Source organism: Mobula birostris, chromosome 1, assembly GCF_030028105.1.
Source record: "Mobula birostris isolate sMobBir1 chromosome 1, sMobBir1.hap1, whole genome shotgun sequence".
NCBI classification, from domain to species: domain Eukaryota; kingdom Metazoa; phylum Chordata; class Chondrichthyes; order Myliobatiformes; family Myliobatidae; genus Mobula; species Mobula birostris.
The window spans coordinates 28,032,084-28,045,400 of NC_092370.1; the positions used below are offsets into that span (position 1 = coordinate 28,032,084).

Consider the following 13,317-nt stretch of genomic DNA (forward strand, 5'->3'; position numbering starts at 1 on the left):
AAGGGAAAGTAAGGTAGTGCAAAAAAAAACCGAGAGGCAGGTCCAAATATTTGGAGAGTACGGCCCAGATCCGTGTCAGGATCCGTTCAGCAGTCTTATCACAGTTGGAAAGAAGCTGTTCCCAAATCTGGCCATACGAGTATTCAAGCTCCTGAGCCTTCTCCCGGAGGGAAGAGGGACAAAAAGTGTGTTGGCTGGGTGGGTCGTGTCCTTGATTATCCTGACAGCACTGCTCCGACAGCGTGCGGTATAAAGTGAGTCCGAGGACGGAAGATTGATTTGTGTGATGTGCTGCGCTGTGTTCACGATCTTCTGCAGCTTCTTTCGGTCTTGGACAGGACAACTTCCATACCAGGTTGTGATGCACCCTAGAAGAATGCTTTCTACGATGCATCTATAAAAATGAGTGAGGGTTTTTGGGGACAGGCCAGATTTCTTTAGTTTTTTCAGGAAGTAAAGGCACTGGTGGGCCTTCTAGGCAGTGGGCTGTGCTTGGTTTGTCCAAGTCAGGTCATTTGTGATATTGAACCCGAGGAACTTAAAGCTTTTGACCTATTCCACTTGCCCACCACTGATGTAAATGGGGTCGTGCGGTCCGCTACTCCTTCTGAAGTTAACAACCAATTCCGTCGTCTTGCTGACGTTGAGGGATAGGTTATTGTCTTCGCACCATGCCACCAGGTTCTTAATTTCCTCCCTGTACTCAAACTCATCATTACCGGAGATATGGCTTACAATTGTTGTGTCATCAGCAAAATCTACGCCAAAGCAGAGGAACGGTGAGAGCCTATGCAGTTAAGTTCCGTACCCTTGCAGTAGAGACGGGTTGGAATGAAGGATCTCTCATCACTACCTTCCAGCGTGGACTGAACACAGGGGTCCAGCATGAGATCACTGTCCGGGATGAGCAGGAGAGTCTGGATGACCTGATTAATCTGGCTATTTGAGTTGACGACCAGGTGACTGAGTGGCGCAGAGAAAAAATGTTTCAAACTTCCTACGTGCCGCCTGATCACTGGCTTTCTTCGCCCTTCCCTACCCTCCCCTCACCACCCAGCACCCAGACCACGGACACAGGGGAGCCTATGCAAGTGGGGCACAAGCGCCTGTCTCAGGAGGAACGAGAGTGGCGCTGGAGAACGGATTCCTGCCTCTATTGTGGTGATTCAGGACACTTCCGGGTGGCATGTTCCAGGTGTCCAGTAAAAGAGAATACCCGTCAGCAGGGAGGTGAATCCTGACTGGTCAGTTCTCTCTTCAGTCAGCTTCCTCTAATTCTGTAATGCTCGCAGCTTCTTTCTTGTGGAGGTCTCAGACCCATGAACTTAAGGCATTTATGACTCTGGTGCAGCTGAGAATCTTATGGACACCTCTCTCGCTCAAAGATGGGGTGTTTCAACTCATGAATTAAGATCAATGTCAAGGCTCTGGGCGGTCGACCTCTGGGAGCCAGCCAGGTCCACCTTTCCACCCAACCCCTCCAGCTGGGGCTCGAAGGCAACCGTCATGAAGAAATATCTTTCTGTCTGGTTAATTCACCAGAACTGCCACTGGTACTTGGTCTCCCCTGGTTATCCCGACATAACCCATGGATCGATTGGTCTCTGAAGGTACTCCAAGAGTTGGGACCGGCATGCCTCTCTACCTGTCTGGGTCCAGCTCAAACTCCATTCCATGAATCCCCTCCTGTGTCAGCTAAGGATGTGGACCTGTCTGGGATTCTGGCTGAATATGCGGATCTCCTTGAGGTTTTCAGTAGAAGAAAGGCCACCACTCTGCCTCCACACCGGCCATACCACTGTGCCATAGACCTCCTATCTGGCACTAATCCTCCCCAGGGCTGGCTCTTTTCCCTCTCTTGACCTGAAATGGTGGCCATGGGGGAATACATCAAGGAGGCATTGAGCATGGGGTTTATCCATCCGTCAACCTTGCCGGCAGGAGCGGGCTTCTTTTTTTGTGAACAAAAAAGATGGCAAGCTCTGTCCCTGCATCGATTATCAGCCCCTGAAGAACATTATTGTGAAGAACAGCTACCCTCTTCCCTTGCTGGCGTCTGTGTTTGAACATCTCCAGGGTGCAACCGTATTTTCCAAAATTGATCTGCGCAATGCTTACAATCTGATTCGTATAAGAGAAGAGGATGAGTGGAAAATGGCTTTCAACACCCCTAATGGTCACTATGAGTACCTGGTGATGCCTTTTGATCAGGCCAACTGTATTGTAGGCCTTGGTTAACGATGTGCTCAGGGACATGTTGAACTAGTTTGTGTATTTAAATGACATCCTTATCTATTTATGCTCTCATCAGGAGCATGTCCAGCATGTCTGGAGGGTACTCAGACAGCTTCTTGAAAATAACCTGTACGCCAAACCTGAAAAATGGGAATTCCATAAAGATCAGGTGTCGTTTTTAGGCTATATACTTACCCCATCCAGTGTTCAAATGGACCCTAGTAAAGTCCAGGCAGTTGCAGAGTGGCCCAAGCCGTCTACAGTCAAACAGGTATGGCACTTCATGGGGTTTGCGAACTTTTATTGCCTCTTCATCCGGAATTTTGGCCCTTTTGGGGCTCCAATTAATGCACTCACCAAGAAGACCTCGGCACGATTCCATTGAACGGACGATGCCAACCAAGCATTTTCAGAGCTAAAGTGATGTTTCACCACTGTCCCACTGCTGCAACACTCAGACCCATCTCAGCCATTCATTGTCGAGGTGGATGCATCCGATGTAGGCATTGGAGCTGTCCTCTCTCAGCGCTCGTCTGCGGATAGCCAGCTGCACCCTTGTGCCTTTCTTTCCCATCACTTGATTCTGGCTGAGTGGAATTACGATGTTGGGAACTGGGAGCTTCTGGCCGTCAAGGATGCCTTGGAGAAATGGCGACACTGGCTGGAAGGGGCGGAGCATCCATTCTTGGTCTGGACAGATCACAAGAACCTCTCCTTCATTCAGGATGCTAAGAGACTCGACTCGCGTCAAGCCCGGTGGGCTCTCTTCTTCACACGGTTCAATTTCATCCTCACTTATTGTCCTGGCAGCAAGAATACAAAGGCCGACGCTCTCTCCTGGCAGTTCGACGGATCTGAGGACAATACCAATCCAGAGCCCATTCTTCCTCACTCGTGTATCGCTGCTCCGGTGATCTGGGGAATAGAGGCAGAGGTGAGGGCCGCCCAACAATCAGATCCAGGCCCGGATGGGGGACCTCCAAACTGGCTGCTTGTCCCTGCTGCAGTGTATTCCAAAGTTTTGGAATGGGGTCACTCCTCCTGTCTGGCTGGACATCCTGGAATTCAACGGACTCAAGAGTTTATAAGGAGACAATTTTGGTGGCCATCTATGTCCCAGGATGTCCACGACTTTGTATCTGCCTGTCTCACCTGCTCTCGGAACAAGACATCACACCAGCGTTCTGTGGGTCTGTTATGTCCACTGTCTGTGCCCCACCACCCCTGGTCCCACCTCTCAGTAGATTTCATCACTGGTCTGCCCCCATCTAATGGAAACACCACCATTTTGGTCGTTGTGGATTAATTTTCCAAGGTTGCTCACTTCATTGCCCTCCCCAAGCTTCCACTCTCATGGTTCAACTTGTGTTCAGGTTCCATGGCTTTCTTCAAGACATAGTGTCTGATCGTGGATCACAGTTCACTTCCCACTTCTGCTGTCTTGTAGGAGCCACGACCAGCCCCTCATCTGGCTTCCACCCCCAATCTAATGGCCAGACTGAAGGAGTGAACCAGGAGTTGGAGACAGCTCCGCATTGTCTTGCCTCTTCCAACCCCATGTTCTGGAGCTCCCAATTGGTTTGGGCAGAGATCACCCACAATAACCTCCAGTTGTCCCCCACCAGTATGTCTCCCTTTGAATGCCAGAAGGGATTCCAGCTCCTGGTCTTCCCTGATCAGGAGATTGACATAGTTCCTGCTGCTGAACGGCTGATCCAGCACACCTGGAGAAAATGCAGGGCTTCTCTGCTGCACACCCAGGAACAGCATTCCCGGCAGGCTGGTCAGCTCCATCGACAGGTAAGGCCATTCAAGCCAGGAGAGGAGGTCTGGTTGGCATCAAGGGATCTTCCCCTGAAAGTCGAGAGCCAGAAATTGGCACCACGCTATGTGGGACCGTTTGTCGTGGAAAAGGCTGTCAAAAAGGTGCCCTATAGTTTGCGTCTACCAGCATCACTGAAGATCCACCCAGTATTCCATGTTTCCCAGCTCAAGCCGGTTACTATCTCTCCCTTTGTCATGGTCTGGATCGGGTTTCCCTTTAAATTTACTTTGTGTTACAATCCAGACCATTGACTCCCCTGTTTCCATTTGGTTCCCTGTTTTCCCGTGTCCCTCAGGCTTGGTGATTAGAGCCAATTTACTCTCTGCTAAACCAGCAGTTATACATCTCCAGCTTTCAGCTGTTCAGCGCGAGAGCATTAACGAAGGTGCTGCGAGCCAATGTGATCTGGCCGGAGCAAGCCTAGTCTCCTCCTGAAGCAAGCCAAGTCCTCTCCCGAAGCAAGTGCCAGCAAGCTGTCTTCCCTTGTCAGAGCGGGTCAGTCAAAGTTAACCCGCCGGGGTGAGTCAAGAGCTCGCCGCTGCTTGGAGCATACTTGTGCCCAGTTATAGTACTGTCTATCGCTGTGTGGTCTCCGTATCCATGTCCTGCGTCTAAAAGGGGTCCTGGCTCTGTACCCTGGAAGGGTCCTGACCCTGTGTCAAGAAGAGTCCCGACTCCATCCTGTGTCTAAGGAGGATTCCCGGCTCAGTGTTTTATGTCCTGTGTCTGAGTCTATCCAATGAGTAGGAAGAGTTCCTGGCTCTGGAGGTTTCAAGTATCAGGTCCTTGCTCCGAGGTCCGTGTTCCGAGTCCTGGCTCCGAGGTCCGTGGTTCTGAGTCCTAGCCCAGACCCTTAGTCCCAGCCTAGTCCAGGGCCTGAGTCCTTGCCCATTACGCTATTCCTGCTTCTGCTTTGCTCTCCTTGTAACGAGCAATAAACTCAATTTAGTTAACCTAACAAGATATGTTTGTGTCTTGCATTTGGGTCCTGTCCCAGCGCCTCCATTGTGACACCCCTGGCTCCAGTCACCCCACTTCCCCCTTCTCGCCGCCTGGTAGATGGTTCCCTTGTCTACACTGTGCGGTGCCTCTTGGCATCTCGTCGGGTACGTGGTAAGGTCCAGTACCTTCTGAACTGGGAAGTGTATGGCCCAGAAGAATGTACTTGGATCCTGGCGAAAGACACTTTGGACAAGTCACTGATCCGGGACTTCCAGCGGACACAGGTCTGTGGCATCTCAGGGTCCGCACCTAGAGAGGGGGGCCCTGTCACGTCCATGGATTCAGCAGCACAGTAGATACTGCAGTTAGAACCATAGAACATTACAGCACAGAAACAGGCCTTTTGGCCCTTCTTGGCTGTGCTGAACCATTTTTCTGCCTTGTCCCACTGACCTGCACCTGGACCATATCCTTCCATACACCTCTCATCCATGTACCTGTCTAAGTTTTTCTTAAATGTTAAAAGTGAGCCCGCATTTACCACTTGTAAATATGCATGAATCGGCTAATTATTATTTCATTGTGATGGTACTTAACTCCATACTTGTCGTTGTAGTGCTTGTCAAGACTTGGACACAGTACAACACTTCGCTACCTGTTTGCATTTGGCCTTGCCTGAGAAATTGGACTGCCGAGTCAACTGACTCTGAAAACTAGCAGTATTCATTTTATATTTTAGTTGTTCTTTTCAGCCGCAATGTAGGCTTCGTTTTTCCATTTGAGAGTTTTAGTTAGCGGCCCAGTTTGGCTGAGCGCTTACTGTTTTCTTTCCCCTTTAACACTGTTCGCGTTGAAGTCTGTGAACTATCGACCTGCTTCAGTGTCTCTCACTCCGCATTTGGGCCGTATCCGAAGCTAGTGACAGCGGCAGCAACTCAATGTATAACAACATGCAGACGTGGTCAAGAAATTCAGACCAAACATCAGAATGGAAAAGAAATGTGATCTAAGTGACTTTCACCATGGAATGATTATTGGTGCCAGCTGTTGTGGTTTGAGTGTCTTAGAAACTGCTGATCTCCTGGTTCTGTCAAATGGTGTGAAAACAAAAAAACAGCTAGTGATCAGCAGATCTGTGGGAAGCTTGAAAGACTGACCCAGCATAAACTGGCAATCTGCTGTTGGTGGCCTGTGTGACAATAGGGGTGATGGACATGAGAAGAAGATCCAAGGTCCAATCTTAAAATGAAGGGGTCTATCTTTAGAACTGAGATGAGGAGGAATTTTTTCAGCCAGATGGTGGTAAATCTATAGAATTTATTGCTGCAGAGGGCTATGGAAGCCAAGTGATTGGATATATTTTAGACTGCGATTGATAGGTTTTTGATTGGTAAGGGGGTTTAGGGGTTACAAGGAGAGAGCAGCAGAATGGGGTTGAGAAAAAAATCAGGCATGATTAAATGGCAGAGCAGACATGATGAGAGGAATTGCCTAATTCTACTCCACAGTATAGCTTATGCTCTTATGTGTGAGTGTCCTGCAGCAAACATCTTCCCTCCTGGCAACCCAAAGTCTTTCCAACACTCAAAAGCCTTTCAAAACTCCTCATTTGCTTGGATAAATACAGTTATGAGCTTTTATTAAGTTCAACATTATCCCGGACAAAGTCTTCCATTTTATTGACATCAATCTGCATCCTAAAATTAATTCTCTCTGCCACTTGCACACAGTGGCTGCAGTGTGCACTATCTACAAAATGCACTGTAGTTACTCATCTAGACTACTTTGACATCAAATTGCAAATCTGAATCCTCCGCAACCACAGGGATCTGGAGAGTAGGTACATTGGGATACCATCACCTGTGGGTCATCCGTTGCACACACCATTCCTGAAGTGGAAGTTCATCACTGGATCTCCCCATCCATAAGCATAGGGGGATTATCTTCACTTCAGGACAACCATGGTACAAGAAGATGGTCCCCAATTGTCTTCTCTAAGATGTTTAGACCAACACACACAAAATGCTAGAAGAACTCAGCAAATTAGGCAGTATCTATGCAGGGGAATAAACAATCACTCTTTTTGGGCTGAGGCCCTTCATCAGCATTGGAAAGGAAGGGGGATAGAAACGGGAATAAGACGATGTGGAAAGGAATACAAATTAACAGGTGCTTGGTAAAACCAGGTGAAAGGGAAGGTGAGTAGGTTGGGGGGGGGAATGAAGTGAGAAGCTGCGTGGGGGGGGCGATAGGTGAAAGAGATAGAAAGCAGACGAAGAAGAAATCTGACAGGAGAGGATAGTGATCCAAGGAAGAAAGAGAAGGCGGCAAACCAAGGAAGGTGATAGGCAGGTGAAGGAGAGGAAGGACAATTCGATGATTCACTCGTTCTTAAAAAAAATTCTATGAAGTGCCTGTGTAGATATACAGCATGTCTAACGATAGTATCCATTACTTGTGCATATTTTATTCGACAAAATATAGTTAACCCCTTGAACTAAAAGCTGTCGTTTTAAGTGCAAAATAACGACGAATGGAATTTTAACCAATAATTTAAAAAGTATGTGCGCTAAATGTTGGAATGATTAGACCATGTCAAGATTTGAAGGGCAGGATCTTGAGCAATCGGGTAGGAAGAGGCGTGCTTGGTGTCGACGGAATGGTCTGATCGCCCATAACTTCCATGCTCGGAGGATGGCGGGGAAAACTCCAGCACCGTTCCCCAAACCGAAGGTAAAGCTTAAATGGGGCTTGGCAAAGCGATGGGATTTACTACGAAATCGAGTTCTGTAAAGGAGTTTCAAATTACTCTGTGGTATTACATCCCGCTAAATCGATTGCATTATTGATGCTTGACTTGTGTATGCCCGCATAATAGTACTTTTAGATAGTCATTTTAATGAAAAAAATAAGTGTTTTAAACGTAATTAATCTGACATTGTGAGATGCAGTTCTCCTACTGTGTAGAAGCGACCGGCTCAGGGAATTGTCTGAATGAATGTCGAACTTTCTAGTTTAATTGCTTTGCGCCAATTTTAACTGGGGTGTTCAGAGGATGCCGAGTTCCGAATTGATCCGCTTTGGAACTGTGGAACAGCTGCTTTGCCGTGGGAGTGATCATGTTTTTGGTTCCAATATTACTTTAGGCTATATAGTTGAAATGTTTTAAATTGTAAAGGAGTGCCCCCTAACTGCCTACCCGTTCCAGTCGGCATGAAAACTACCCACGCTTTAGTCAACAGATGGGCAGTTCCTGTTAACGACTCCAATGAAAATAATAAAACTGCAGAATATCAAATAAAAGGTATCAGTTAAGAGTTTATATTATTTATTCAATTTAAAGTTCGTCCAATGGGCGCGCCTGGGACGCCTGCTTCCACTTATGCTTCTGGAGGGAGATGTAATTGTGGGGCGCGTTTCACTCTTGCAGCCGCTTTGCTCTTCATTCCTTCTAGATCTTCCTTTGCTCGCCCGCAAGCTCCCGAAGAGGTTGCCGCTGATGTGAGCATTTGAATGCTACTACAAATTTTGGTCACAAATTTCTGATATTATGGCAGTTCCTATGTGCTGCTGGCTTTGCTGTTAAGTCGTTTTTCGATAACTTCCCAGCAGGGGAAGTGGTAAGAGCACACCAGATATTTTTCATCCATAAAGTTTTCCACCCAGCCCTCAAATTCACTTGGTCCATCTCGGACACTTCTCTCCCCTTTCTCGATCTCTCGGTCTCCATCTCTGGAGACAAACTGTCCACTGACATCTTTTATAAGCCCACTGACTCTCATAACTACCTCAACTATACCTCTTCACACCCTGCAACTTGCAAAAATCCCATTCCCTATTCCCAGTTCCTCCATCTCCACCGCATCTGCTCCCAGGATGAGGCTTTCCGTTCCAGGACATCTCAAATATCCTCTTTCTTTAAGGATCGTGGTTTCCCTTCTGTCATCAATGATGCCCTCACCCGCATCTCCTCCATTTCCCGCACTTCGGCCCTCACCCCATCCTCCCGCCACCACAACAGGGACAGAGTTCCCCTTGTTCTCGTCCTCACCGACCACCCCACCAGCCTCCGGATCCGGCACATTATCCTCCGCAACTTCCGCCACCTTCAACAGGATCCCACCACTAAGCACATTTTTCCCTCTCCACCCCTCTCCATTTTCCTCAGGGATCGTTCCCTCCGCGACTCCCTGGTCCACACGTCCCTCCCCACGGATCTCCCAACCGGTACTTATCCCTGTAAGTGTAAGTCCTACACCTGTCCCTACACCTCCTCTCTTTTTACCATTCAGGGCCCCAAACAGTCCTTCCAGGTGAGGCAACACTTCACTTGTGAGTCTGTTGGGGTCATCTATTGCATTCGGTGCTCCCGGTGCGGCCTCCTCTACATCGGTGAAACCTGACGCAGATTGGGGGACCGCTTCGTCGAGCACCTCCGCTCCGTCTGCCACAACAGACAGGATCTCCCGGTAGCCACCCACTTCAACTCTGCTTCCCACTCCCATTCAGATATGTCCATACATGGCCTCCTCTACTGCCATGATGAGGCTAAACTCAGGTTGGAGGAGCAACACCTCATATACCGTCTGGGTAGTCTCCAGCCCTTTGCTATGAACATTGAATTCTCCAACTTCTGGTAATTCCCTCCCCCTCCCTTCCCCTATCCCTTTGTCACTCTGCCCCCTCCCCTAGCTGCCTGTCACCTTCCTCATGGTTTTGCCTCCTTCTACTACCCATTGTGCTTTCCCCTATTCCTTCTTCACCTTTCCTGGCTATCACCTCCCTGCTTCCCCTTCCCCACCCTTCTTATTTTTCCCCTGATTGGTTTTTCACCTGGAACCCACCAGCCTTCTCCTTCCCACCCTCCCCCCACCTTCTTTGTAGGGCCTCTGCCCCTTCCCTCTTCAGTCCTGATGAAGGATTGCGGCCCGAAACGTTGACTGATCGTTTCCATGGATGCTGCCCGACCTACTGAGTTCCTTCAGTGTGTTGCGAGTGTTGCTTTAACCCCAGCATCTGCAGATTATACTGTGTTTAAGTTTTCCAGTGCTGTCCCTTTCACATTTGTATCACTACAACTGACTTAGTACTTACAGCAAAAAAATCCCCAGAGTATTAGCTGACAAACTTCTAGCATTCCATTCAGAAAAAGAAATGAGAAAAGAGAAAAAAAGCATTAATAACCCTTCTTTAAAGTCTGAATATTATTTGCCCTGCCTTGTAAAACACCATTAATAACTTCCAGATGTTAAGTCTTTTATCTCTAGATGTATTTTTCTGTAGCTTTTAATATAATTTTATTTTTATTTTCTGTCTTACTTTTAGTTTGTGCTGTATAATTTACCACATCTGCCAAGAAAGAAAAAAATATTTATCGACAATCAACAAATCCTTTGTTATAAAATCATGCACTTTCACGCTGACTTCAATATTTTTCTATTTTGGATATTAATAGGTCCCATTGACACAGTTTTCTGTACTTTCTTAAGAGCCTCTGTATATGATACACCCATTTTTACCTGAACACACTGCACTTCCATAACTTTCTTATCTTCAGGACACCCCGCATATGCAGAACTATGTTCCCCTCCACAATTGCTACATTTTGGCTTAATGTCTTTGCCCCAATTATCATAATTACATTCTCCAGCATGTCTACAACACCACTTTTTATCCCTACACACAGCTGCTACATGACCAAACTTTTGTAGTGAAAAGATCTAAACCATATAACTCATATAATCAAAATTAACCCTATTTGGTGACATTTTTTCCATCGAATTTAATCAACAGCTATAAGCTACCTGTTATTACCCCAGCACAAAACCCTTCTAAATGTTTAGCAATGACAACTTTCAACTCTGTCTAAATTATTCTGAACTTGGTCCAAGGATGCATCTAGAGGCTGTCTTGCGATTACTCCCAAAGCCACTATCATTCAGTATAATTCCTTGGTGCTACTTTTAACCCTAAAACATTCTCACATTGCTTACTACTTTACAAAACACCAAGAGTGCCCCATCTCTTAAAGGTTTTCCACCTGCAATATCTCCTCATGCTTTTTTTCCAAATCCTTTGTTAATCTGAACTCTTCCTCCCTTCCTTTTATTTAAATCCTGTCTACTGCCTTCGTCACTGGAGATTTTTAGGTGGTTGTACATCCTGTCTATCAATGACAGGAAACCTGTGCAGGAGAATTTTTAAAATGGAAAAGCTGTGCACTGGGGCATTTCCACACTCCCGACCTCAGACGTCTGTGTCTATTGGTACGAAGAAGTGTCACAAACTGGGGTCTTCCTCGCAGTGGGTGAACATGATGTCTTCTCTGCCTTGTTATGCCCTTCGCTCTCCAGGGATTGTTGCAGTACTGCCTTCCTAGCCATTGGATCTCACTGGAGATTTCTTCCGCCCAGTCTGCTAGAGTTGACTTCGTATGGTAGGACAGACATGTCCCTACCTCACCGAGGCATGAGGCTGCTGGTTACTCTCGCCTGGTTTAGCCTGCCTATTGAAGTGGTGTTCTGCGGTGTGGCCGCTGTCACATGCAAACAGCTACTTGGAGGCACAGGTGAGATCTGAGTGTCCAGTGGGGGACCAAAGGTAAGTCAGCTGCCCCAGAATGGACACAACGAGCACCTTCACCAGAGGTGCTACCCGTCCCTGGACACCTCATACACCCCAGTCAGTGGAGATAGGCCTCTACAATCCTCAATTCACCACTTACTTTTCCATGTTCCAGAAACCTGCCATTCACCTTCCTCCATACAACTCCCCGTACCATTTCCCGTTCACTACCTCAGTCATCTTCACCACTTCTTGACATCCCTGCCCCTCTTCCAGCCTGAGAGCTACTCTCAGCAGCAGGCTCAGTTCTTTGCTTTAACTCCAGCCAGCTATTGTCTATCTGGCCGGTTGAGATAGGTGCTGAATGCTTTGTTTTATTTTGATCTTTACCTAGAAATATTTTTTAGTGCTTTAGATATACAGCACAATCACAGGCCCTTCTGGCCCAATGAGCTTATGAGACCCAACTACAATCATGTGACCAGTTAACCAACAAACCTCTGCAAGTTTGGAATGCGGGAGGAAACCGCAGCTCTTGGAGGAAACCCACGAATAGAGTCCGAGCATGTGCTGGGGGCAGCCCGCAAGTGTCACCACGCTTTTGGCACCAACATTTCATGCCCACAACTTACAACCCGTACGTCTTTGGAATGTGGGAGGGAACTGGAGCACCTGGAGGAAACCCACAGGGAGAACGTGCAATCGCCTTTCAGACAGAGACTGGAATTGACCCCCAATCGCTGGTGCTGTACGGCTTACCTACAACACATAGAACATAGAATAATACAGCACAGTACAGGCCCTTCGGCCCACAGTGTTGTACTGACCCTCAAACCCTGCCTCCCATATAAGCCCCCACCTTAAATACCTCCATATACCTGTTCAGTAGTCTCTTAAACTTCACTAGTGTATCTGCCTCCACCACTGACTCAGGCAGTGCATTCCACGCACCAACCACTCTCTGAGTGAAAAAACCTTCCTCTAATATCCCCCTTGAACTTCCCACCCCTTATCTTAAAGCCATGTCCTCTTGTATTGAGCAGTGGTGCCCTGGGGAAGAGGTGCTGGCTATCCACTCAGATTCCTCTTAATATCTTGTATACCTCTATCATGTCTCCTCTCATCCTCCTCCTCTCCAGAGAGTAAAGCCCTAGCTCCCTTAATCTCTGATCTTAATCCTTACTCTCTAAACCAGGCAGCACCCTGGTAAATCTCCTCTGTACCCTTTCCAATGCTTCCACATCCTTCCTATAGTGAGGCGACCAGAACTGGACACAGTACTCCAAGTGTGCATCATTACCTCGTGACTCTTAAACTCTACCCTTTGACTTATGAAAGCTAACACCCCATAAGCTTTTTTAACTACCCTATCTACCTGTGAGACAACTTTCAGGGATCTGTGGACATGTACCCCCAGATCTCTCTGCTCCTCCACACTACCAAGTATCCTGCTATTTACTTTGTACTCTGCCTTGGAGTTTGTCCTTCCAAAGCGTACCACCTCACACTTCTTCGGGTTGAACTCCATCTGCCACTTCTCAGCCCACTTCTGCATCCTATCAATGTCTCTCTGCAATCTTCGACAATCCTCTACACTATCCACAACACCATCAACCTTTGTATTGTCTGCAAACTTGCCAACCCACCCTTCTACCCCCCACATCCAGGTTGTTAATAAAAATCACGAAAAGTAGAGGTCCCAGAACTGATCCTTGTGGGACACCACTAGTCATAACCCTCCAATCTGAATG

The 13,317-nt window shown here is 47.5% G+C and overlaps 1 protein-coding gene across 2 annotated transcripts in view; it reads left to right on the top strand.

Annotated features, from left to right (window-relative positions):
* Positions 1–7,676: 7,676 nt before the first annotated feature.
* Positions 7,677–13,317, top strand: part of LOC140194717 (adenosine deaminase-like) — a 90,067-nt gene continuing 84,426 nt past the window's right edge. For both annotated transcript variants that reach the window (XM_072252086.1, XM_072252010.1), the window contains exon 1: positions 7,677–7,735. In XM_072252086.1, the coding sequence (XP_072108187.1) occupies positions 7,697–7,735 (39 nt within the window). In that variant the 5' untranslated portion in view covers positions 7,677–7,696. The remainder of the gene's footprint in view (positions 7,736–13,317) is intronic.